Source organism: Hemicordylus capensis, chromosome 2, assembly GCF_027244095.1.
Source record: "Hemicordylus capensis ecotype Gifberg chromosome 2, rHemCap1.1.pri, whole genome shotgun sequence".
NCBI lineage: Eukaryota > Metazoa > Chordata > Lepidosauria > Squamata > Cordylidae > Hemicordylus > Hemicordylus capensis.
Window position 1 is genome coordinate 404,276,641 of NC_069658.1, and position 27,524 is coordinate 404,304,164.

Here is a 27,524-nt window from a genome sequence, read left to right on the forward strand (position 1 = left end):
CGAACTGGAAGAACCACCAGTTCTGTGCACATTCCTAGTGGGGAGTGGGGGTTCAACTAAGCATCTCAGAAGAACTGACAGACAGCAGAGTAGCTGAGATTTTTCAGAATGTTGTTCCAATGCCATTCTGTTGCCCCAGCCTGCCCACCTAGTGAGGGATGTTTCACTAACATTTTTCCTATGTGGAGATAATTTCCAAATATGGAAAAAATGTGTCTGAAAAGCAGCATTTATTTTGCAGCATGATAGTAAGCCACTCCAGGTAGAGGCTTCCAAACCATGCAACAGTAGCAAAATAAGACTCATGCCACTTTCAAAGCTGATGCAAGGGTGCAAGTTTTCTTTTTCAAGGAAGTGGCTAGCTGCAGATGCCATTTACTTTTCAGATTTACTAGTTGTTAGTGCAGAAGCAGAGTCTATTTAGTGGCTACCATTTACTGCAGAAATTAACAGAAGTAGCTGAAAACAGTTATTTCTAATGGTTCTAATACAGCAGCGAAATCTTTCAATTTTGCTAGTGAGATCTTCTGATTCATATTCTACCTCTAGCGAGTGGAAATATCGGGGGTGGGGAGAGTTTGGGAAGCTGACACATACAGAGCTGAGAGGCATATTTTTTCTGGAATCACCTTCAGGTTAAGGGTGGGATTATTCTGTTTGAAGAGGAAGTCCCAGACATCAAGGGTCCCGTCCATCTTGGTGGTGAAGAAGACAGCTGGTCGAATGGTGCTCCAACATGCATCTGTGAGGTAAGCCATATGGTACCTGCCCAAGAACACAACACCGGTTGGAGCTTTTCCCTTCCATCCCATAGGACCCACTTCAAAGAACTGCTACTTTCACCACCTATTGAATTGCAGTTTTATGTGAAAACTGTATGTTTCAAAGGAGGAATCAGGCGCTGATATGCAGCCATTGTGACAAAGGGGCAAATTACACTTTCCGCTTTTGTAATACACACATTCAACTCTTGCATATAATATTGGGATCCAGAATTTATATGGAGAGCCAGTTAAACAATTACATCCCTCTTTATTTGCTGGGCTTCTTGGCCCTCTAACCTTGTTGAAGCTCAGTATTCCATACTGACAGCCAGAGAATGTAGTAGCTAAAAGTGTTGAACTAGAATCTGGCCAAATCTCTATCAACTGGTTTAATCTACCTCACTGGGTGGTTTTGAGGATGGGGGGGGGGGGGAAGGGTGATCTGTATATACTACCCTGAACTCTTTGGAAGATGGGTGGGATAAAATGTAATTTTAAAAAATCAATTGGTTCACCATTTCTAAAAAATGAGGAACAAAAGCATGGATTATTTGATTGGTAATTCAACCACACATTTAAACCTTAGCACTGATTACTTGCTTTCAGCTCTCTGGATACTCCTCTTACCCTACAAGACAACTTGCTCCATCTCTGCTTTTTGCTTCTTCTTGAAAACCCCTCCAATCCCAAGAGTCAGCAAAGTGTTGACAATATGGCATTAAGCAAACAAGATCCCCACCATACTATGCACAAACCATACAATAAAGAGCATGCAACAACCTGGTCCAGTATAATTTTATAATCAAATGTATTCTCAAACTAAGATAAAACAAAGATCATAGGAAATCATATAGATGAAACCATATGATCCTTGTTTGCTTGATTTAAGAGATCCTAGTATATATTATTTATTACTGGTTATTTAGTTTTAGTTGCTGTCTTTAATCTCAAAAGTTTCCAGCTGTCTGAGATATTGATTTTTGACAAGATGGTGTAGCCAGGGCTGCCCTCCAAGACTGATGGACAGGCACATGTTTTGGGGACAGGTGAACTCAAGACAAGAAACAACACCAGCAGACTGGTTTTCCTGATGACTGGAGGGGCCTTGTCTGCTGTGCAGAGCAGAACAAGTCCCCTGCCAGACATTCCATTGCAGCAGTGGGTTTTCAACCCATTCATTGCTTAAAGGATGTTCTCTCTCCAAACCATACAAGAGTCAAAATGGCAATCAAATGAGGAAAGGAGGACACAGCCATATGGCTTTTGCATCCACAGCCAGGTTGCTGTTTGACATGCACTTTTTGTGAATGCCCACAATGAAAAAACAGATGTTGGAGCACCCTCCGGTGGGGCTGCTGTATGCTACATGCATTAATTCCTCACATTTATACCCCACCCTTCCTTCAAGGAGCTCAGGAGATGTACATAGATGGGGTGTGTTCCCCCCGCCCGCTAAACCTCACAACAACCCTGTGAGGAAGGTGAAGCAGGTAGGCTGAGAGGGACCAAGATTACCCAGTGAACTTCATGGCTCAAGTGGAGATTTGAACCTCAGGTCTTTAACCACTATAGCACACCAGCTCTTGCATGAAAGCCTCATCACCTGTGAGACACAGCCAACAAGGTACAGCCATTATGGTCAATGGTCTGTGAACAGATGAATAGATAGACAGATAATGGCAGATGAATGTGTTACCTACTTAGTCCACATGATTGATGATTCTTTGCTCTCTTCTGACCAGATGCGTGCAGTCCAGTCCCCAACTGTCAAAAAGTTCTTGGGATAGAAAGGATTTCTAGACAAGGAATAGATGGGGCCATGGTGCCCACTGAAAGTGCAGACAATTTTTTCAGCAGGAGTCTTGGCTTTGCGGTTACAGGAAATCACCACCCCTTGCTCTGTTCCCACCATGAACTTGGTCGGCTGTCAGTGGAAACACAGCAGAATGGTCTTGTTACTTGAGCATTGTGAATGCTCTTTTACTGGATGGAGACAAACTTCACAGAGGGATCCGCCCAAAGCAGTTTGCTTCTCATTATTTGCATAGAGTGGAAAGGCAAGTGATGCTGGATTCATTAAGTTTATAAACAGTGTTGCAAGGTACCATTTGGGGCGGGAAAGAGCCCAGGTATAAGAATTCAGCAAGAAGGATATTAAAGCTAAAGGAATTCAGTTAACCAAAGATTGTTTATAAAGTGGTGAGATGAGTGAACAAGGAGGAATTTGTAGACAATTAACTTGGAAATCCCCGCCCCCACCCCCCAATTAAGAACTTTTTTTTTAAAACTGTCACTGAGCACTGTTTCTTCTAAGCCATGTTAGCCTTGGTCCAACAGCAATAGTGCAATATCCCCCTAAACTGGAGGGGGGGCTCGCTATTTGAGACAAAGACTATTGAATACTGGAAAGTGTACAGTACCCAAATAACAAAACACATGTTTTTAGAAAAGCCCCCCAAAAAATCATGAAATGGTGGAGCTTATCTCTTGTGTAAGAGGAGCAGGAAGAGCAGGTTGCATGGCAACATTTAATAAAAGTTAGATGAAAACTCATGCACTAGGAAAGTATTTCAGTGGAAAGTCTTTCTCTCTCTTTTTGTACGAGTTTAAATACAAACCTTTTTTTAAAGGCCAGAAAGTGATACAAGCAAAGTGGGTGACAGAGGAGGACAGGCAGGGGGAAAGGATGCACTGTGTCAGGACTGGGTTTGAGGAGTCCTAGCACATGAGGGACAACCACTTGGCTCTGAACCTATAAACACCAGAGACATGCACCAAGGACCTTGATCAAGCAGACTAGTTATTTTGCCCCAGTTCTGAAGCAGAAGAACAGCTCCAAGGATTCTCTGTCACGTCCAAGGCCCCCTGGTTTCCATGATCGCTGCCACCAGCTGGTCAGAGTTGACGCAGCTCAGATATGAAGGGGTGCCTATTGAGTTGATTGGAACATGCCCCTTTTAAGGTACCTAGGATTTGCAGCAAGTAATGAAGCTCTGCCAGAATCAATGCCTTTATCAACTTTCTTCAAAACAAGCTGGGAAATGGTGGTGCTTATGCGTTATGTAAACTCTCAGTTGGGAACTAACAGTTGTTGGTACAGCTTTTGAGGACCTCAGCCTGAACCCCTTAGTGTTTCCTGGAGCAATTTCTCACCACCCTCATTTCATCCCCTTTCTCTGATCTGGGTTTTAGGATATCAAATTATTTCCATGCCCTGCCAGATCTGAACCTGCTGACTACTGTCTCCTGGGTGTGCTCTGCATCCTGGCCGAAAGAACATCTTATGACTTAGCCTCAGGCCTTGAACCAGAAACCACTCACCTCAGCAACAGCATGACAAGGGGGCTTCCTCCTTCGCCCTCCACCCCTAGCATATGGACTATGACCCACCAACCAGGAGGGAGGAAGAGTGGGGAGGGATTGTATGTTTGTTTGTAGAACATACACAGGAGGAAGGAAAGAATAACATTTTCTCAATGACAAAATTATGTCTTGGCCAATTTATGTTCTTTGGACGGTATGGACCTAGTCTACTTTCAAACTTTCCAAGTAAGGTTTGTATGGTGGTCAGCGGGGTATGATGTACTTATCAGTTCCATCTCCCTGCTGGTTCTCATCAAACCTGCAGTCTCTGTAATTAGGGGCTTGCCTGGTCACATAACAAAGAGATGAAAATGCTTATCAAAATTCAGTCCCTGCTAGCTGGAGAGATTAGACCCCTCACAAGCTGCAGCCAATTCCCACACCGCAATCTCAGAAGAAACCATTTTAGAACTAGATGCTTAAACACAATGTTAGAAAATGCCTTCTCCCTAATGTGGAGGCAAATAATATGTTACTGTTTGAGCCACATGATTCACCTATAAATGCTCCAATTTACAAACCATGATTGCCTGCTATTATTGCCCTGCTATGACAATGAAAGTCTCAGACAGAAAGGAAGGCAGCAGGATATTCAGTTATGCTTGAACAGAGGAAATTTATCCCAGGGGTTTATATGAGCAACCACAGGGGTAAGAATTCAAATCCTCTTTGCACCTCAACTGAGTTTGGCCCTACCACTGCGGGGTCTGAATTCTCTGTTAAAAGAGAATACCTGTATGTTTTGTTGCACAGGGCAAACAACTTCCAGCTGATGATGGGGAAGACGAAAAGGGAAGAGACAATTTCAACTGAGAAAATGGTGCAGGGGAAAAGAATGAATCCCCAGCCCTACCCTAATGCTGAGTCCAAATCCAAAACTGGGATTAGGGTTGCCAACTCTCCAGCACTGACCTGGAGTCTCCAATAATTGGCATCAATTTCCAGGAAACTACTGAAACCAATCCTAAAGTTCTTAATAGCTTGATATTGTGAAAAAACTGAAAAAGAAAAATCCACAGTTTCAGTCAAAGTTAATGACACTAATTGGGATTTTCTGCAGCTGCATTTGCCATTACAAAAACCTACATAATATTACTGATCTCTCATTGTTTTGCCAGTTGCACCTTCAGCGGTGCTGGACTGAATTAGAGTGACTGTGATCTCTGTCCAGCTTATAAGGATGTTCAGGGAGCTGGTACATCAAAAAAACACTAGGAGGTTCCATGAAACAGATTGGTACTCTGCCAATATCTTTTGGACACAATCTTTCATTTTTAAAGAGGATTACCTACTGATGTAAATTGCCCAGTGTGGTGAGGGTGGATTCTTCATCACTTGCAATCTTCCAGTTAATACTGAGTCTCAGCAGCCTGAAGTGGTCTCAGATGAAACTCTTAAGGTGATACTTCAATATGAGTATTCATATTCATACTCATTCCAGAAAAAGTTAATGTACAAAAGGACCCAGAGGATATCTCAGAGGGGTATGATATCTGAACTATGAAACTTTCCCTATTCTTCACCTTATCCAGCTTTTTTGCTGCTACATGTTAGGTTGGCAAGAGTACACCTTGTCCCCTCGACCACTCCAGTCCTCAATCAAATTTCTGAGAGTCCCAAATCACCCAATTTAGCATTTGCAAGAAATGAGGGGAAAGAAAATCTATGCAAGAACACACTATTGTGAAAAACATGGAGGTCTTTCACCCTACCCAAGGGCTGCTTTCCAACCATAGTCTACAAACTGGGCACTGAGAGCAGAAGGAGAACTCAGGGCAGGTTTTTCTTAGTTCCTGAAGCCTAGAAGGCAGGAGATTACAAAAGCTCACCTAGAGCTCACACAGTGGAGAGAAAGCACTCACCATGGTTGGCTCATACTCCAGAGCAATGGCTCCTAAAGCATTTTCCAAGATTCCTTTCCTACTGATGTCCATCACCAGTGTTTCAGTGGGCTCAGAAAGTTTACGGATGTCCCACCACAAGACCTGGCAAAGAAATGCACATTCCTATTGCTGTTTTGTTATTTCTTTGGCCCACATTATGGGCAACTTCAGATGACCTGTTTACAACCCATCACATCATACAAGTGTTACTTTTTAAGATATGAAAACAGTGGATAGATATGTAATGAGAGCTTCAAATGGCTGTGTTCAGTCATCATGCAGACAAAAGATAACATGGTCATCTGTATTCTAACCTAATTTTAATCTAATCCTTAATTAACGGCTCTAGCTATTACAATATGGAGCTGAAGGGCCCTTTATGCTCAGTCTATCTTCTGGGTCCTGAATGGGATGTCTGTTTTCCACTATTGTTTCCAAAGAGAGCAGACATTACTGTGCTGACTACATATTGTGCCTAAGGACCAGGCATGGATGCTCTTGCTGACTGCTTTTGTCTCCTGACCTCCTACAGACAGTAGTCTTTCACCCAAATCCTCTTCCTTGTCTTTCTCTGTTCCTTGTTCACTGAATCACTGCAGGGCTGCAAGTAGCATGATAGTCACTTAGTTGAATATTCTGTATTCAGGCAGAATGTGCAGTATCCAAGCATTCCTATTAGATTAGTCCAACTCTCCTAAACATCGGGTGCTATGCTAACAATGAACATGTGAACAGAAGTGCCCAGGGAACAAAGAAGAAAGTAAATTATATACTAGATGGGAAAATAGGAGAGAAATCCAGAATCACTGGGCAATCTGAATTGGAAGAAAATTCCCTGCCATCCCAAAAGATGGCCATCAGCTTGAAAATGAATTTCATAACCAAGCCATTCAGGGAACCTCACCCAAATAAAATTTCCTCAGCTATATTGCACAAGTTCTCTTGACTGAATGCTCTCTCAGTAGTGGTTGGTGATGCATCATACAAAAGGAGACCCACCACTCTTGTAACTTAAGGGAAAAGAACCTTCCTGACCATACTAGGCAATTGCAAGTTGGACTAAATTTTAAATTTGTCCTACCACATTTTTGGCTAAACGACCAACTCTTTTTTTTAAACCCTCACAAAAATAGGTAGGTCACAGAGTCTATAAGAGAGCTTTACACGTACGTTGATTAGAAACACACCTTGGGCTCCTCTGCCTCCTCTTCACTTGCCTGGACAACACAGAATCCTCCTGCATTCACCAGACCATCTCACTCCTTCAATTTACTTCCAAATTCTGCTGCAACCCTCCCAACTTAGATCTTCTCATGAGCCTGGATTGTTCTAAGGCTGCATGAGTATTTTATGCAACAGGTCCAGAAGCCTTATTTTTTATTTTTATCTATCAATCAAATTTGTATGCCATCCCAAACTTTCATCTCTGGGCGGTATTAGTTGCTCTTGGACTCTACACACCATCTGCTGCATTCACCATCTATGATACAAGTACCATATTCAACACTGCTGCTGCACTGGTCAGTGCAATTGGCTATTTGAGACAACTAAGTGTACAATAGCAGTGAAAATCACAAGCCATTTGACATCACTTCAGAGCACACAGCCAAACCACAGCAACACAAGGTATCTCCAGTGGCTCTAGAAGTTTGGTGGAACTTCTTGTTGTGCCACCCTTCCTACACAAAGCCACCAAATGTGCTATGGTTAGTTGGATCCAACTGCAACATCCATTGTGATCCTACTGAGGCCCTTACCTGTCCGTCAGTGGAGCCAGAGAAGCAATCAGTTCCTGTTTTGGACTGCAGCCAGATCGCATTATACACAGGGTCCCGGTGGCCAAGCTCAACCATGGTCAGCTCAACTGGCAGCCCTCCTTTTCGAGTGTCCCAGTAAGCTGAGGCAGTGAAAGACAGTCAAGTAATATTACCAGTAGTTGTATACCTTCCTTCCTCTTTTCCCTGTAATTATGGGTTCCTTGCAGGATGCTTACTGCCATCTCTTTCCCACTGCCTGAGGTCAGGATCACCATATATAATGCTACTACTGAATCTCTCCTTCCCCCGATTTCAAAAACAAGGTTAGCAGAAGTTTCTTTCATTTTGGCTGTTACATCCTAGCTCATGTGATTCAACGAGTGTCCTGAAATATGAATACACAGGAAAAGCACTCCAAAAAACTAATGGAGGTTCTTCACTCCAACCATAACATTTCACTCCAAAATCCACCCTCTAAAGGGCGTTTTCAAAAATGATGCTATTAAACCTTTTAGTCTGAATGTATCATTTTTTATTCTTATTAATGAAGCATAAGGAAGCATTTATTTTGTGCAATAAAAGGTCTTTTTGTTGAGAATTTGGAGTTAATATGCGCATTGCATCACCAACATATCGACTTATTCGAAGCATAAAGAGAAAATTGCTTGCGTCCCTTGCGCCCAAAGTGGCAGTTTGGCAAGAGGCTTTGCACAGAGAGGAGCTCTGCTTGCGAGCTCCTCTCTGCCTCTTAAATTGAGGGCAGTCTTCGGCCGACAGCAGTCGGCCAGGGTAAGGGGGACTCGGCAGCTGGGAGGGAGGGTGGGCGGTCGCGGCGTCGGCCGCGGGAGCAATTTTTTTTTTAAGTTACATGGCCTCCGCTCCGCCCCCGGCCTCCATCTATTTTGGCCGAGGCGGCGGCTCTGCCGCCGCCTCGGTCACTTTCCCCCGCCACCGCCTCTCCGGCTTCTTTGGGGCGGCCGCTTCTGGCCGCCCAAGATGGCTGCCGGTGCTGGCGAGCGTGTCTCCCTTGCCCTGTTCTGGGCCTGCGCTTCGCGCAGGCGCAGAACAGGGCAGGGAGGCACGGACACATGCTTGGTGTCCGTCCACGGACGGACACCAAGCGTTTTATTAGAGAGGATATAACTTGCCTCACAAAATGTCTAGCTACTAGGCAATCCCATGAGATATCCACATAATTGCTTCTCACTCAAATACACCTCCAATCATTATTATTTTCATTAAAGTATGCTGAAGTAGAGTCAAATACAACTGTATAATTTTACCGTGGTTTTCTTTTGTTGATGCAAAAGTTTAAAGAACAATTCTTAAATCAAATGTACATTCTAGTCTATGTAGTTTTTGCATTCAGTGTGCAAACACTGCCCCTGACTGTCACATAACACTGGGCACATTTGGACATAGCACAAAATCTTGGGTAGATGAATCTGTGGTTAATCTGTGAAGCCAGGAATCAGTCTGCAGACAATCACTCAACCACAGTTTCACAACCTCTGGCTCCTAGGCAGAGGGACCCCTACCTCTTCCTGGTCCATCAAGGCTGCATCCCAGCAAGCTTTGTACTGTACGTGGCACAAGACATCAGAACATCAGTAAAATGGCAACCATTGGTCACGATCTTTGAGGGGGCATGCCCAGTGCGATTGTGCCTTTTCGGCACTGATCACATGCCCTCAGCAGGGAAAAGACATTTTAATCCTTTCCTCACATCACTTGCACCATTGCCCTTGCAAGAGCCCTGTAGCCATACAGTCTCGCACAAGCACAATTACTGATACCGGGGGATGGCAAGGGGCACTAGTTTTCTGTTACCCCGGGAAGGAATCATGATGACTTCCTAGGAGGGAATATGTATATGAGGGCAGGCAAAGGATCCTGGGGTTTGGTCCACTGTGACAAAAGATGCTACTGGACTTGTAGACCCAGGCCAGGAAGCCCCAACACAGTCCTGCCCCTGTGCCGGCTTGCTGGCCGGGGATTAGCCCTCTCACGAGAAGGCCAGTCCACTGGGGAAAACTAGAGGCACCATGTGTTTTGAGTCTCTGTTGGACTGCACTCTCATGAAGTAGGCCATCCAACTACAGGAGGCCTCACTGATGTGGGGCTCCCTGTATCTCTGGCTAAACATAGAACTCATACTCCGTACTTTCCCCTCTCCACTCAGTCCTTCCTGACTTCAAAGCAATCTGGTCTGCTTAATGTGTCCGAGCAGACCAGGGATGGATTCTATGTCCACAGCCAGATGGGACGGACTGCAGTGTATGTAAATTGGTTGCCGCAGGGCATCCCAGGGCAGGGCACCCACAGATCTGAGCAATCCTTGGCAAGCCAGGTGGCTGTGCAGGGCAAAAAACCCCATGGATATGTGTTGTGGGGAGACCAGACTGACAGAGGGGACATTTGGACTCCTGGTTTGTGCCAGTTGCTGGGGCCGGGAAAGATATTGCTGGGGTACCCTTCCCCAGGGCTTGCATGGATCTCGCAAATGGGCTAGGTGGCAACAGCCCTCTGGCCTGTGTGTGTCTCCATGGCCAGGCATTCTCATGAGAGAGAGTGGTCCTTGAGATAAGTGAATGTGCATCTACTGCATGTTTTATCATCACACAGGGCTTTCAAGCATGTCCCTTTTATCCTGTTAGATGGTTCCACTCATGAGGTATGGCCAAGACTGCATGCTTGCACCCCAGGGAAAGAGGATGGGCCCCCCCTCCCCTAAGAACCAGTACAATAAAATATAACCAAACCACTGAAAAACCTAGGACTTTTCTTTTAACCTAAACTTTGGGTTATGCCATCCATGGTAGATTTTCCTTTGCCATTATGCATGATACCGCACCAGTCTGGGGTACTTCCAAGGCATGGGGGCCAAGGCCAGACAAGTGGGTAGACACACACAGACACACAGACACAGACACACACACACTTGCAGGTACCCCTCTATACAGTTGGAAGGAGCAGTACTGTCAACGGGAACCTTAAAAATACAGACACTGTCCAGGCACTCAGGGAAATCAATGCCCTGCTGCCCAACTAGACAGCACATGCAACACCTTTGAAAGAACACCTTGCTGAGCAGTCACACTGGATCAGGTGTGATATTAATGAAAGGGCTCAATGCACATGTGCCCCCCGCCCATGGAAGCTGTCAAAATGTTTTGTGTGGTAATTCCAAGTAAAGGCCCGGCATGCCTGGCAATGTGCCATATGTCAATGGTGATTATATGTATTTGGATTTATTGGCTGCCATACTACAGGATAAAGGAAAGCTTTGGTCCACCACGTCTCTCTAGCTTGGGTTTTAACTATTATCAAAACTACACCATTATCATCAAAACTACACCATTATGAAAGAGTTATATTAAAGAATCCCCCCCTTAAAGAATCCTTTTCAACCAGGCAGATGGGCTGGAACTTTGCACACGCAGCAGGGAATTGCTCTTGCTTTCTATGGCTCGGTTATAATTAAGCAATGGAAAATGACAGAAAGGGTTTCATCAGGCCATTACTGCATGCTTGGGGAGGCCTGCGAAGGACAGGGCAAAATCAACTCTCTCTTCCATCACCTATGAAAGTGCCTGATAATGTTGCTTAACATATACCGTCAGGTCTAATTGCTGCTGAAAATAGCAACTGAAACGTAACAGGGAGCACAATTAAATCAAAGGGCACATGCGAAATGGGAAAGTAATAGGATCATAAATGGACCAGGCCTAGTGGAATACTTAAAAGAAAGGTGCAAAATCACTCAGTCAAATGGAAACAATTATGAGTAATGGGGCCATAGGTCTCCTGGGTAATGCTTCACAGCAGCAGCTGTGAGCCCCTGGTGGCGCAGTGGTAAAAAAACCTGCCGCCCTGTAACCAGAAGGTTACAAGTTCGATCCTGACCAGGGGCTCAAGGTTGACTCAGCCTTCCATCCTTCCGAGGTCGGTAAAATGAGTACCCAGAATGTTGGGGGCAATATGCTAAATCATTGTAAACCGCTTAGAGAGCTTCCAGCTATAGAGCAGTATATAAATGTAAGTGCTATTGCTATTGCTACACAATACACAGTTCCCCACTCCAAACAGGATCCCCAAGAGCAGGCTTGTTGCTACAAATGTGACCTGCTTCTTCACACTGTACCTTGGCAAAGCCATGGGCCAGCCAAAACACTAGCTGTCAGGCCACAGATCAGTGGTGGAGCACTTACTTTGCATGTGGAAGATCCCAGGTGTGAATTCATGACAACTTCAGGGTTTGTTTGTTTTTAAGATCAAATAGCAGGTGATGGAAAAGATACCTGCCTGAAATCTTAGAAAGCTGATGGCAGTCATCATAAATAAAACTGGGCAAGATGAACCAGTAATTTAGGTGGCTGGTTGCTGTTAGATACAGGATAGATATTGCCACAAAGATGGACCAGTGGTCAGTGAACTGATTTCATATTGGTTTTATTTTTCTGCTTTGACTATTCATAGCTGACTCTTTTTTTTTAAAAGAAGAAAAGAAAATACATGTGCGCAATTTGAAACCTGCAGACCTTTTAAAAAACCAGATGGTCAATCCAATAAAATATATTATAAATATTATTTGAAATAATATCTTCCTCTATTAAGTAATCTTCCTCTATTTTCTTTTCAGTGCTCCAGGAACTGAGGCTGGTTGAAAGATGTTTATAATTAAGAGTCAAATAAGAGATGGATTCAGGTTACACACACAATAATTCCCAGGACTTTTGCCAATTATATATTATCTATTTCCCTTACCAATCTGTCCATTGTAGCACCCTCCAATTAGGATGTGTGAGTCTTTGGGGTTGTATTCTAAGCAGATCAGAGGTGAGGATGGTCGGATAAGCATTTCTGGTTTGTTGGGGGTTTCTAAAAAAGACAGAATTTATTACAGTACTGGAGGAAAAAAAGCATATATTGCATAGTCCCCTCTAGATATTCCTCTCTAATGTGGATGATCCCTCCGGTTTATTCACTCAACTTCCCCCACCTGAAAGGGTTGCCACTAGGCAGAACTGTAGTGAGATGAGGCCTTAGGTGCATCAAAGTCAGGCAAAATCAGAGTCAGGGAAGCTTTTTGTTTCCTCCACAGTATTTAGGATGGTCATGGCAGTATGTTAGAGCATCCCCTGTAGATTCAAGATGAATCAGCTGGCACTCAGACCCTTTCTAGGGAAGATGATTATGTTCCTGCCTTTCCCCCACTCTTACCAAGATCCCATATGTATGAGTCAAAGCTCATATCTTTTGAACTCCGCTGGAACTCTAGGCTGGAATAAGCTACAGCCAGCTTCCGGCTTCTGTCAGGGTGCCAGGAGAGATGAGTGGCTGTCCTCTTGATAAGATTTGGGTCCCTTGTTGATAATAAAGCAGAAGAGAATGACATTCATTTGCTAACATACTGTAGCATGCCACAAGAACTCACTGAAAATTGCTTTATGTAGATCTGTTATAATATGTGAGCATTTAGAAGAATGCACTATAAAAATCCTTTGTTTGGCTGGGAGGTTAAAAAAATGTATACTAAATAAAAGGTTTCTATTCCAATTCCAGCAGGTCAAAATTTGCCACAATTGCTTAACTAGTATACACTTTCCCTTGTTTTGTCTTCATCTAGTACAGCGTTTCTCAACCACCAGTCCGCAGATCGGTGCTGGTTTGTGAGCTGTTGGGTACCAGTCCCTCACACATAGAGGGGCAGGGCCTGGGATCCACGGAGCCTGGGCGAGCTCTCCAGAGCTCATTTCTAGGCAGGCAGCCCTTGTTGCTGGATAACATTAATTTAGCTTCCTCAGATGAACATTATCCAGCAACTAGGGCTGCCTGGAAATGAGCTCCAGAGAGCTCCCGGTGGTGGCCCCTACTGGCACAAAATTGTTTTTAGGGGCCTGGGGTTGGGATGGGGGGGGGGGTGACTCCTCTATTAACTGCTGGTCCGGGAAACTGCACACGAAGAATGTACCAGTCAATGACTCCAAAAACATTGAGAAACACTGATCTAGTACCATAAGACCTTGACCCTAAGATCTTATGATCTGACATTTCCTGCCATCACTATCACAAGCGCATTTTTCTGCTGCCATCTGTGTTTCTCCAGTTGAAACCTAGTTTGTACTTAGATGAATTATTATCCAAGAGGCCCCAATTCCAGTTCTGTTTGATTGGCACACCCTTCTGGTTTCCAATCAAACACAGCCATTTGGGTGGCAACCAATGCCAGGAAAACAGGGTTTTCCCCCCTACAGGGAAAAGGTGTGAGGGGTATAGTTATTCTAACTATGTCAAGGTCCTGCCATCAAATCACAGCTTTCAAATAGGATCAGGAAGTGGCAGTTGTGTGTCACTCTAGTCTTTTCTTAGCTCTGTGGGTATGACCTTCTGTATCTTATGGCTTATCCAGCTAATCAATGAATGAGTGCCCCAGTCCCAATACAGCTTATGCACAAATGTCCTATACAGGGGCATAGCAAAGTTGGAGTGGGCCCAGAGACAAGATTTTAAAATGGGCCCCCCCTCACTGAAGCTCAGCTCATGAAGAAATCTTAAATGAGGCTTAATAGTGGTAACAAAAAGCATAGTGTGTGTATATACACACACACACACACACACACCCCTATGTGCCACAATAGAACATCATCCATTCCTAAACTATTTTTAAGAAGGTTTTGTACATTGTGGACGATGCAAGTCATTTAATGGTGCTAGAGAAAGACATGCTGTTCTAGTAGCTCCAGGTCTTAACACTCACATCAGTTTCGGAGGATGAATACAACTGAAGGAAGCCCAGGTGGGTGAGCGGCTGGGAGTCAGTCATGTGACTTGCCTCTGGGGGTCCCCGCAAGGCAGTGGGCCCCCAGACAACTGTCTCCCCTTGCACTATTATAGTTACGCCCTGGTCCTACATCTCAAGACAACAATGTGATATCCAGTTGTCATGCAACATAGTGGGGTGGGGAGGGCAAAAACCTCCCTCCACTTGCTGCTTTTCCTCATCCCTGCCCCCAACATATAGCAAACACAGGTCTGGCGACTGGCTGTGGGCAAAGCGATGAGTAAGAGAAGGGTTAAGTGCACTGTCCCCTCTTGCTATTTCATTGCAAATTGTGCCCTTCTACCCCACACTGTTAGGGTAGATTGATTATAATGAGCGTGTTTTCTCCATCTCTTTTTTTTTAGATTATTCAGGGCTGAACTAAATATATGGTGGCAGAAATCGAGCTGGAAACCCTTGTTACCACCAAACAACTGCAAAACAGTGGGACAGTTTTGCAGCTGTTTGGTAGTAACAAGGGTTTCCAGCTCAATTTCTGCCATCATATATCTAGTTCAGCCCTGAGTAATCTAAAAGAGATGGAGAAAACACGCTCATCATAATCAATTCACTCTAACTTGGAAAGCTAAATGAAAATCGTCAGAGAGATATTCATAGTGCTTGATTTCAGGGACTGTCAGTGAAAAGAAGCTAGAAGTAATTTTCAGGTATGCAGAAAAAATTAATGGTAACATAAAAGGGGCAGTCCCATTCTCAGATAATTTAGATTTAATAACAACTGCTGTAACAATGCTTGTACCTTTGCTGAACAAATGCAGTAGCCAACCAAAGCAGTCATTAAAGCAGAGCCAATGATAATCTCAGATTAGATTAGAACCGAATCCTGAACAGCATAGAGGTTTCAGGCCACTGGAGTTACCTGAAGACATTGATCGTTTTTGCTGAAGGAGGCTCATCTGTAAGTTCTTCCATCTCATCTTCCTCAAAGTATTCATCGTAGATATTAATGGCATTATTCTGTTTGATGCAGTGATCCATCAGCTACAAAATACACAATGGCTTGAATCAATGGGCAGCCAGAGAACAAATGGTGGGATGTTATAGAAAAAATGCACTAACAGAGCAGGCAAAGGACCTTACACTGCCAAGCTGCATGATGACGTTGATATAGTTCTCGTCCTTCTCAACTTTCTTCCGGAAGCGAATTGTCTGTTCCATTTCCAGTGGGTTGACATCTTTAGGCCAGCCACCTTCCAAATGGTTAATGCCCCGAGTTTCCATCTCAAAACGTTCTGTGTTAATCTGATGTAAAGGAAAACCAGAACTGCTTCCAGTGTTTAGAATTACCATAATCTTCAAAGGCTCTGTGTGTATGTGTGTGTGTACACACACATATATACATACACACCTTTCTTAACAATGGCAGCTGACATCCAGACTAAGTGACTCATTAATAGTCCCGCTGCAATTAATGGAAGAAGCTAGTTGTGACTAACTTGTTTCATTAATGTAAATGGTATTACTCCCAAATAATAATCTGGCTGTTAGTCATAGATAAGTGATTCTCGGACTTGGGTCCCCAAATGTTGTTGGACTATAAATCCCAGCCACAATGGCCTTTGAGTGGTAGTTCAAGAACATCTGGGGACCCAAGTTTGAAAACCCTGACTTAGATAATATACCACCAATGCTGCCAATTCCTGTTGGGAGTCTACACATCCCAGTAGCAGTTTAAAGTATTATGGTACCCAGGGGAGAATTTGTATGGACAGTTGGAATTGCATATCACCAATGGTAAAGGAATAATACAGTGGAAGCAATAAATTGCACTTCCCACTGGTAGTGGTCCCAGTGGTGGTAAACGTACTGTTGTGGGCTGTTTTACATGAGTGCTTGTTGCTCTTTTTCTCCACAATCAACATTATCCTTCCCATGTAAATAACTGTGTGAGAATTTCCAGCATGACCCATACTTACACAGACTTGGCCCACAACAGTCAATATATGGACACATGAAGCTATATACCGAGTCATATACGTATACCAAGATGTATACCAAGTCAGGCCATTAGTTGTGCAGTCCGGTTTTGCTGGCTCAAACCGGCTGCCCAAGGTCTCAGGCCATGTTTTCCCCCATCTCTGTTATCTGAGATTTTTTTTAAAACTAGCAGGGATTGAACCTGGGACCCTGTGCATGCTGAGTATGGGTCTTGTTTCTGAGCAATGCCCCACCCCAGCAGCTATTTCCATTATTGGGGTGGCAATGTAACCATGTAAATGAGAGGGATCTCATAGAGCAAAATAAATGGCCAGCTTGCATGAGAGTTGACTTGTGCATGCTGAACACATAAGCATCTCTGAAACGAGAAGGAGATGATAGTTGAAAGTAGTTTGAAAAATACATCATTTATGTTCTCAGCTTTTGGGGGGGCACAGAAAATGATGCCTCTCTCTCATGCCATCTTCAGCTCCCTTAAAAACAATAGCCACCTGCAAGCAGCCAATAACAGAGAAACACCAGTGATACAATTCCCTTATCACTGGTGACACTTACTCTCATATATGGACTTTATAGAAAAGCTTAATGATGCAAGAATAAACTTTTGAGTCATATCTCTCTCTTCTCTGCTATAGATGAATGCATGTATTTCACTGTGACTGCTAGAAAACTCAATATAAAAGTGTGCCTGCCTTGTGTGGTCTGTTGGAGAAGTGTTCCCTGCAATGCTATTGCTACCTGTCTAGAGACAGGAGGGATGTACCAAGGAATTCACTTGTTCATGAGCATGCCAAACACCACCTGTGTCTAAGTGTCCATCAGAGTCATGAGAACCTCAGCTTTCCTTCGAGGGTGGGAGGAAATATGCACAGGTCCAGTCTGCATGGCTGCGCAGCAAAACCCAAATACATGCAATTAATTAAAAACATTAAGGAAATGTTATTTCATTGAAGCCTTTGAGTTTTCTGGCTCTTCCTTGGGTTTAAATGAATATTTTGTGGTGGTGGTTTTTAAGATTGTGAACCAAGAGACTTACGTATGGAGCAATATAAAAATGTGTTATAAATAAATGAAATAATCACCACCAAACCAGATTGTTTTTGGTTGCAGATTTTAGAATGTTTTTTAAAAACTGCAGAAATCTAAACCCCTTGCTTGTATTCTCCTGTGCCAGAATCCTCCCCTCTTCCTGGCTAGCAGAATTATGCAGAGTGGAAATCCTATCAGCCATACATCTCCTTTTTCATCACCAGAGAGACCCTTGCAGATTGAAGATTCATGTACTATACAAAGTAGTTTTCAGGATCAAGTAGTTTCAACAAAAAGTATCAAGCATTCTACCTCATGCTCTGACATATCACTGGCACACTGTATTCCCCTATCAATTGGGTCTCTCTCAATAAAATTCATAGCCAGCAAGGGATCCGGATGAATGTCCACATTGACCTCTGCCATCCGGTCGGAAAAGTTGCATTGTCGACCAAACTCATTGCGGTTTTTCACATAAACGTAGACGATCTCCATGGTGCTCACTGCAAATGAAAGAGAAAAAGCCTATCTTGCTCCTTGGACACAAATTTTGTCACGAGTGCATAATTTGCACCCTACAACATGAAATTTGGTGGAGAAGAAGAGTCTAAAGAGCTTAGCTTAGGGGTCTTGCAAAGACTGGAACAGCAGATACTAATTAACTGATTGGCAAATAATGAGATGCGTGATGTTTTACCACTTTGCACTGATCTTACTTTTTCTTTTTCGAGACTACCAAAGTGCAAATGTCACAATAACACTCCAGACGTCTTCATATCCAAGATATCCCTTCTGAGCAGGGGCAGGCTTTCCATGAGGCAGGGTGAGGCAGTTACCTCAGGCACGAGGAGGGGCAGCAGGGGGCCTCTGTCACCTCAGACACCACCCTGCTGTTCACTGCTGCTGCTCTCCTGTGCCCTGCTGGGCCACACTGTTCATTTTCTCACCTCACTGGTGTGCATCTCTTCTCCCCCTGCAACCAAATTGAGCTAGGAACACCTCTTCAGCCAGTGCCTGGCTTGGTGGCATAGTCTAAAAGCTCTCACATGTTGCTGTCTCAGCCTCAGCAGCACGGCCCTGGGAGAATGCTGAGCAGCCACCTGCAGATGGTGGGTGGCCATGATGCTGTCCTTTGCCTCTGCAGCAAAATGTCTCAGACCACCCCTCCTTCTGAGTGGGAATATTCCATTTCCCCAGCATTTCCCGGTAGCTAAATTTCTCCTTCAGCTAGGGAATCAATTAATCTTACAGTTTCCATGGGCAAGTGGTTACACAAATATCACAGGTACTAATTGGACAGGGACTATTACATCACTGATGATGAGTGATGCAATATCTCCATGCCTGTTCTCTGTTACAACCTTGAAGATAGAAAAGTAAAGCAGTCTCTGGAAAGTATGGATAGTCTTAAATTATTCTTTGGACAGAGAGAGACTCCAACCCTATTCGGACATTAATTATTGACTGATTGATTGATTGTTACATTTATATACCGCCTTTCATTAAAGCAATCCCAAGGCAGTTTACAGCAAAAAAAAATTTTAAACACAAGATGGTAAAAAAGACACAATTAAAATATTAAGTGTGTGTGTGTGTGGGGGGGGGATATTAAACAAATCTGATTTTAAAAATTAAAACAAAAAGCATAAAAGCAATAAAGATTATAAAGAGCAGCAGCAGAGAATCAAATAAATGCCTGGGCAAAAAGCCAAGATTTTACATTTTTTCTAAAAGCTGTGATGGAAACTGAGGAGCAAATAGCCACCGGGAGAGCATTCCAGAGTCTGGGGGCAGCAACAGAGAAGGCCCTGTCCCGCGTGCACGACAACCGATAATGTCATACAAATATGCAGGTTTCTATATACATGCTTTTGTTTGAATGATTGTACACTGGTTTATTTTAAAAATGAATTTGAATGCAGTTCCCATGAAACACAAGGTACAGTAAGGAAGTGTATTATGCTATGTATGTTGAACATAATGTGTGATCCACATGCATTCAGCTCTGTACATACATAAGCTGTACACAAGTTGAATGTGTGTTAAACATAATAGGAATAAGACTTCCAGTGCTAAGGAAAACAGGAAAAGCAGCAGCTAAAGCAGCCTAAGATCCTTTATATTCCAGACAGTCTTCTTTGCCAGTTAGGAGAAGCTGTAGTTAAAAGTAAATAAGGTTTCCAAATGCTGGAGGAATGCTTTCCTCCAGCATTTCAGCTGAAGGCAGAATAATTCTGAGGGAAAATAAGTTTCTGGGTAGATAGGCCTTAACATGAAGTAGTTGCTTCAGGGCAAGGGATTTCAAAAGGCCTCCAACTTGCCTTTAAGAACCTCTAGAGGCAGCTCAGGACTTCCGTGTGCCCGAGACAGGGCTCTAAATGCTGCCCACTTGTGTGTACCACCACCACCACCACCACCAAAAGCACCTCCTCCCCTTGCTGGGGCCCCAATAATGAGTTGTCTGAGGTGACAGCTTCATCTCACCTCATGGAAGGGCTGCCCCAAGGACCTCTACTTATATTGTAGGAACATAGGAAAGTGTCATATACTGAGTCAGACCATTGGTCTATCTAGCTCAGTATTGTCTTCACAGACTGGCAGTGGCTTCTCCAAGGTTGCAGGCTGGAATCTCTCTCAGCCCTATCTTGGAGAAGCCAGGGAGGGAACTTGAACCCTTCTGCTCTTCCCAGAGCGGCATCATCCCCTGAGGAGAATATCTTGCAGTGCTCACACATCAAGTCTCCCATTCAGATGCAACCAGGGCAGACCCTGCTTAGCTACGGGGACAAGTCATGCCTGCTACCACAAGACCAGCTCTCCTCTCCTCTCTCCTCTCAGTCACATTGTGTTTGTGACTGTGAAATCTCTGGTTTCAATTGGTCCACAAACATTCCATTGTTCAGGGAACAAAACTATTGGGTGCAAATGTTCACAGACCAACTCCTGTGGGAAGGGATAGCTGCCACTTTGGCTGGGATTAAAGTATGAGAAACAACTGAGAATCAAAAAGTGCTAAAAGCCTGAAGCAAAGTGACTGAAGAAAAGTACATGAAAAAGCAGAGATACAAGAACCTGGGGGAAATGCAGCCGGAGAAGACAGGGGATGGGGGGAAATGCCACAGGCTGAAAACTAGGCAGCCAAGGGGATTGCCAGCTTCAGACCTTGAGGTGGCTCCTGTGCTTCTAAAGGGTTTCACAGAAGGGAGAACTGTTTTGTGCTTCAGTCATCAGTGCGGCATGGCGACCTAGCAAGTGTGAAGAGTGAGCACTAAGAGATAGTGGAATGGGATGGGCTACTCAACTGAACCTACTGATTTGAAAAGAAGTCGGACCTGACCTCAGTCATTCATGCTTTGGTAATATCCGGATTGGACTGCTGCAATGCGCTCTGCGTGGGGCTGCCCTTGAAGATGGTTCAGAAGCTTCAGCTGGTGCAGAATGCTGCTGAAAGGATGCTTGTGGGTGCAAGTCGCTTCACGAGTATCACACCCATCCTGTGACAGCTTCATTGGTTACTGGTCCACTTCTGAGCTAGATTCAAGGTAGTGGTCTTGACCTTTAAAACTCTACATGCCTTGGGCCTGAGGTATCTCTCGGACCGCATTCACCCATATGAACCTGCCATGGCCCTCTGCTCATCATCTCAGGCCCTGCTCATGGCCCTGCCACTGACAGGGATCCAGTTGGTGGGGACAAGAGAAAGGGCTTATTAGGTTATATGGTCTCTCGGCTCTGGAACACCCTCCCTGTAGAGCTTCGCCATGCTCCCACCCTGAGATTTTTTAAAAACAACAACTAAAAACACATCTTTTAAAAGAGGCTTTTTAATGTTTCACACGTTGCTTATATCTGGTAGTTTTTTTGAGTTTTTACAATTCTTTGTTTTTAAGGTTTTTTTAAAAATATAACTTTTAATTTGAAATTTTAAAATCTGTAATTCAGATAGTGGTTTTAACTTGGATTTTTAAATTGTTTAGCTTAATTTGTTTAATTGTATTAGTCTGATTTTACATTGCAACTATTTTATAAATGTGAGCTGCCCTAAGCAGTAGTGTACTGGAGGGAAGGGGTATAAATATTTTAAATAAATAATAATAAATAAATACTGTAAGCAGCCAATTCTCTGGGTACACACATTCAGGTTCTCTGGTTTAAAATAATGAGTTGCAGCAGGAAGAAAAACTATTTGTTATTACTTCATGTGTGGAACTAGGTAAGACTGGCCCTGATTTCTGGTATACCTGCATCTTATAATGGTGAGTGTACAGGTGGCAGCAGAAAACAAAACCCTGTTTGGATTTGACAATATCAAGACAGCAAAAATAATTAAAATACTATATACTGATTTAATATAATAGTAATAAAACTATCTAGTTAAGAACTATCCAGACTATATTAAATATAATGAATCCAACTCAATATATTTATATACTACAATGAAGTTGGTGAAAAATGATCAATAAAATTTCATTAAAATAGTCTCTATGTGTCTGATAGAAAAGATTGAACTGGATAATTCATTTCCAAAAGATCGTGTTGTCGATGAATGGGAGAAGTGCTGACAAATGTTCCCTTGTAGTCGCAATGTTACATTTTGATTGGTAGTCTCAAGTCCCAACATGGGGATTAAACTGGCACTAGTTTCTCCCTTCAGCAGACATGCTCTTACTCCTGGACTTCGGGGCTGAAGCCCAGGGCCTCCACAGCCCCTGGGGGCCCCCAAATCCTTTTTAATCTGTCTTGGGTGGTGTAGTTGCCCAGCCAAGTATGATGATGCTTAATTTGCAGGGGAGGGGCGCAGGGTCAGCTCTTGAGAGTAAGCAAGAGATGCGTTGCATAGGGGCGCAGCTTGCTGTGGGAGGCGCAGAGTGCCGCCCACTGGGAAGGTGCCGCTGCCGATGGAACTTGAAGAAAAGCAACAGGCTTTTCTGTCTCTTTCAGAGCAGGTAATCTGCAGCCAAGTGGATTCTGAAGTGGATTGCAAAGACAGACTCGCAGAGGTGGGGGTGGACTCGGGCTTCCCTTTGTTCTCCCAGCGGCCAGTGCCCTCTGCTCAGTCTGAGTCAATAAGTCATCAAGTCAAAACAAAGGGACTCTCTTTGTTTTGCAAAGGGACTCTCAAACAAACTTGACCAGAAGCTCTCCTCCTCCCCTCACTTGCTCTCTGGGCTAGACTCTCTGTACATGCACATAGTCACTCCTCACCTCATGTGTGAGGCTCTTCAGATCAGAGTGAGGAGAAAGGAGACATGGGGAGCAAGACCACAGGCACAGTCTCATTTCAAAGAGGAAGCATCCTTTATCATTCAAATTTCAAAAACAGTAAGCAAAAATGGAAGGGTGCATATGGGGGATGTTTTGTGAAATGGGGAGATATCAGGCATGAAATCACTGTGTCTGTGATTCTGGGGATGGCAGAGTATTGAATGCAAAACATGCAGTGCCTGTAGAATCCAGGGCAAAAAATGCAGTATATTTTAGTTGCTTAATGCAGTATAATGCTCAATTTAATTTTCAGTATGATTATTTTGAGTTAATTGAGTAGAATTTACAGGAATAGGTAGGGACTATTTTTTAAAGGGTGAAAATAAGGAGCAAGGACTACTTCAGTGTTTTGCCTGCTTAATCATGAATGTATGCACAAAATTGAGATTAATTGGCACAAAGAAAAAAGCCTGTGTGTGATCTTGTGTATGTTTCAATGGTGATATAGAGGGGAGTAAGAAGGAGGTTGTTCATGCTGGCCAGTGAATTGCTGTGAAATGAATACCTTACTTATATGTTACACCTTAGTTTAAAGAATATACATACAGATCTCTCTCTCTCTCACACACACACACACACACTCACTCCTCATTCAGTTCTGGACATGTAAAGGTAAAGTGTGCTATTGAGTTGGTGTCTACTCAAGGTGACCACAGACCATGTGGTTGTCTTAGGTAGAATACAGGAGGGGTTTACCATTGCCATCTCCCACGCAGTATGAGATGATGCCTTTCAGCATCGTCCATGTAGCATGTTTATAAATGTGGTGTAGTGGTTAGAGTGCTGGACTAGGACCAGGGAGACCCGAGTTCAAATCCCCATTCAGCCATGAAACTAGCTGGGTGACTCTGGGCCAGTCACTTCTCTCTCAGCCTAACCTACTTCACAGGGTTGTTGTGAAAGAGAAACTTAAGTATGTAGTACACCACTCTGGGCTCCTTGGAGGAAGAGCGGGATATGAAATGTAAACAACAACAACAACAACAACAACAGAAAACAGAGTTTATATATCAACAGTTAACAGAAAAAAATTATTAAATGGGGGGGGGAAGTACTGTGAAGCCCACCCATTCCGCTGAAAACTTGGCGCCCTCCCCACATACGTTCCCCCGCCCTCTCAGTGCCCCCAGTCTGGCCCTGGTCCCTCCGCTCCATCCCGATCGCGCGCTGCTGCTGGCGCCGCTGTTACTGTGCATCACATGGACCTGCCTGGCGCCTGCATGCAGCATCCCAACCATCTCCCGCTGGCGCCTCCTTCGTCTTCCTGCACTCCAGACGCTGTGCTTGCTGTGACTCCCCTCTGAGCTTGTTGTGGGAATTTTGGGGGAAAGGTTTAAACAACAAGCAGCAGCAACCAACCAAACCAATTCTCTAGCCTGTGTTGTTTTCCTGCATGCGGGTCCGACTGTTCCCCTTTCCCTGCTCTTGAGGGAGGACAGAGCTGCCTGAGCATATGATATCAGACAGGGTGAAAAGCTGTGGAGGAGCTGCGCCCTGAAAGGAGTGGAAAACAGGTTCCCATTTCCCTGCTCTTGAGGGAAGAGCTGCCTGCCTCAGCATATTATATCAGCGTAAACAATTAGCAGTCTGACATTTACTCAACTAAGTTTACTTCAGCTAAGGTTGAAACCTTAGTATAATTATCCCAGCCATATCCACTATAATAATCCCAACCTGATCCATTTGTTTGTTTTCCTGGCTGTCCATGGTATCCTCAAAAGTCTTCTCCAGGATGAAAGTTCAAAAGTGTCGATGCTTTTTCTATCTTGCTTCTTCAAAGTCCATATATATTATATACATAATTATACTATATACAATGTTATGTACTTAATTACATAAAATCTTTGTGTATTAGATTTTGAGTACACACTAATTGTATTTCAAATTTTTATTTTTCACGATATCTAAGGGCACTCAACAGAATGTTGCATCTGGGCACCAGATCCCCTAGAGCCGGCCCTGGGAGCGGGGGTGCCTTTAGGTCCAGGCTCCAACATTACCTAGGTGCACCTCAGCCCTTGTTATTCATGGTTTCGGCAACCACGGTTTTGCTTGCCTGCGGATGGGTCTTAGAGGCCCAGTTTCATTATCTGCGGTATACAAAATAGGCAGTTTTTGTGTATCCACAGTTCCTGGGCCACTGGAGGCAGCTTGGGAGTCATTTAGAGGCTCATGTTTACAGAAAAAGAGCGGGGGCGGGGGGAGGGAAGCCTGTGAAAATCATTTTTTAAAAAAATTGGCCGATCTGGAGGCTTGGGAGGAAACACTTTTATTGGAAACACTTTTATTTCTGCTTCCCTCCTGCGTTTTTTGTGATTTTAGGAGTGGGGGAAAGTGCAGGAACCTAACCCCCGGATTCCCATATAGTTAAGATTTCATTATTCATGGTTTCCATATTTGCTATTGTAGGTGAAAATGGAATCCCCATGAATAACAAGGGCTTCCTGTACTTACTTGCAGCTACTTTCCCAGATATCTATTAGTAACTAACTTCCCAGAATCCAGAATGTAAGGCATATATATTACAATCCCTCTTCTGGCCAAAATCGCAGGTCAAATGCCCACAGCTTTCTAGAAACTCTGCATCACTGCCAATCAAATTGTCTAATATATATAAAAAAGATATGTAACTGTGGAGCACTTGCCCATTTAAAAGAGGGGACTCAGATGAAGACCGGGAGGAAGATTTAGGGGGCAGGAGCAAGGCACTGAGTTATGAATGAAGGTGGAAAGAGGCAGCAGGTAGGAATTTGGATTAACAGAACTGAAGGTGAAAGGAAGGGGTTGCTGGAGTGAGGGAGGTTTTAATTGGAGCCAAGGCTCACCTGGGCTGAGCTTTGGGTTCCTTTGCTTCCTTCAGTGGCTGAGCTCAGCCTTCGCTCATGCGACGAGTAAAGAACAGAGTGCTTCTGAGTATGTGCAGAATCGATGGCCTCATCATACTGAACAGCCACAATGCGCATCCCAAACATCTGGGATCAGGACTGCCAGGCAGAGAGACCCGAGCCCCAGAACCCCACTTGTTAGGAACTGAGCACCGGAGGAAGGAGAGAGGGGGGGCAAGGGGCTCCTCATCATGAGTCACCTCGAGTATGCAGGAGGGAGCCAGGGCTGCACCATTCCGCAGTGGGAGGGGAGAGCGGAGGTGCAGCGGTGAAGGGTGCGCGTGCCTATTCTACACGCAGAGAGATAAAACTCCCCCAATCCCCCCGCTGCCTGCATTAGCACCTCCTTACCTGGTTCCTCTTCCAGTCGTGCAAGATCCCGCCGATTGGAGCAGCGTTTACAAGTCTCCTAGCAACCACCTCAAGCGTCACGTGCCGAGCTGGGCGGGACTAAAGAAGAGAGCGGCGGAGAGCATCTACTTTCCTGGAGGAGCAGCGGGCGGGAGACGCCATCTGAGAAGGCTCCGGGGGCGGGAAAAGGAGAGAAGACAAACTCCCCCTCCTCTCGTTCCCTAGTGTGGTTCTTACCACCCTTTGAAGGGCACGAAAAAGCTTTTATATATGGGATGCATTCAGTCCTCAAGGTTTCTTTTGAGCCGTTAGGGGAGGGAGTGCTCAGACTCAGAGCACAAGAAGCAAGGAACCAGCTTGCGATGCTAGGCAGTGCGCACTGGCGTAAATGCAGAAAACGGGCCTCTTGGCATGTGCAAAGTGTTTTGCATCTTGCCAGTCTATACCTCATCCTCACACCCCTGAACTTATAGGAAGGATTTCCCAGGCAAAGAGTAGGACCTCTAAGCAGGCTTCAGCTCTGGAACCATGAGTTGTAAGTAAGCTCGCTTAATCTAGTCAAAATTGAAGAACAACTCTTCTATTTCAACAGAGCTGAAAGCATATTACACCTTATAATTTATTTAGTGTTTGTAATTTGCAGAACGTTTCACAGCTTTCAATATTGTCAACCTCACTCACAACAAGCCTGTGAAGTAGATAATGATTAGTCCTATTGGACAGATGGGAAGCTGAGATTAAGACAGACTCTGTCAAAGCCCTACAAGCCATGAGCCCCTAGAAGAGGTAGAACCAGGTAGACTCACACTGCCATTATATTAGGGTAGTGCTACTCTGAAATAAAAGGTCACCTGGCAATCACCAACCCTCCCTCATAATGTTATAGAGATACAAAGCTGCACATCCTTCTCCCTCCCCAACAGCTTCTAGGCTAGACTTTATACTTCTGTGGCCCGGATCTCTTTACAACATTAACCAAGCTGCAGCCTGGATGTATGAATTAGAAGAGAACCTGTTAATGCTATCAGAGGGAGTGTTAAACAATAATGATAGCATGAACACTAGTGAGCAAGGTGTTGGACTAGGACAGAGGAGACCCGAATTCAGATCCTTGTTCAGCCATGAAACTACACTGGGTGACTCTGGGCCAGTCATCTCTCGGCCTTGTTGTGAGGATAAACATGACCATGTAACCATCACTCCAGCCTCAGAGGCAAGATGCCTCCATAAGAGATGCAGGAGTAACAGCATGAGAGAGGCATGCCTTCACTTCTCTTGCCTGTGGGCTTAGGAGCATCTGGTGGGCCACTCTGGGGGAAAGGATGCTGGACTAGATAAGCCTTGGGCCTGATCCAGCAGGGATGTTCATGTCACCGCTCTGGGCTCCCTGGTGGAAGAGCAGAATATTTTTAAATGTAAAAATAAAATAAACTGGTATTTCTGCA

At 44.3% G+C, this 27,524-nt stretch overlaps 1 protein-coding gene across 1 annotated transcript in view; it reads right to left on the reverse strand.

Moving 5' to 3' along the window:
* Positions 1–26,234, reverse strand: part of DNAI2 (dynein axonemal intermediate chain 2) — a 45,826-nt gene extending 19,592 nt beyond the window's left edge. Inside the window, exons 1-10 of the mRNA XM_053301072.1 lie at positions 26,080–26,234; positions 17,891–18,081; positions 15,692–15,853; positions 15,471–15,592; positions 12,991–13,133; positions 12,535–12,648; positions 7,768–7,907; positions 5,990–6,112; positions 2,465–2,688; positions 630–765 (exon numbers count right to left, since the gene is read on the reverse strand). Coding sequence (XP_053157047.1) covers positions 630–765; positions 2,465–2,688; positions 5,990–6,112; positions 7,768–7,907; positions 12,535–12,648; positions 12,991–13,133; positions 15,471–15,592; positions 15,692–15,853; positions 17,891–18,073 — 1,347 coding nt within the window. The 5' untranslated portion in view covers positions 18,074–18,081; positions 26,080–26,234. The remainder of the gene's footprint in view (positions 1–629; positions 766–2,464; positions 2,689–5,989; positions 6,113–7,767; positions 7,908–12,534; positions 12,649–12,990; positions 13,134–15,470; positions 15,593–15,691; positions 15,854–17,890; positions 18,082–26,079) is intronic.
* Positions 26,235–27,524: the final 1,290 nt, after the last annotated feature.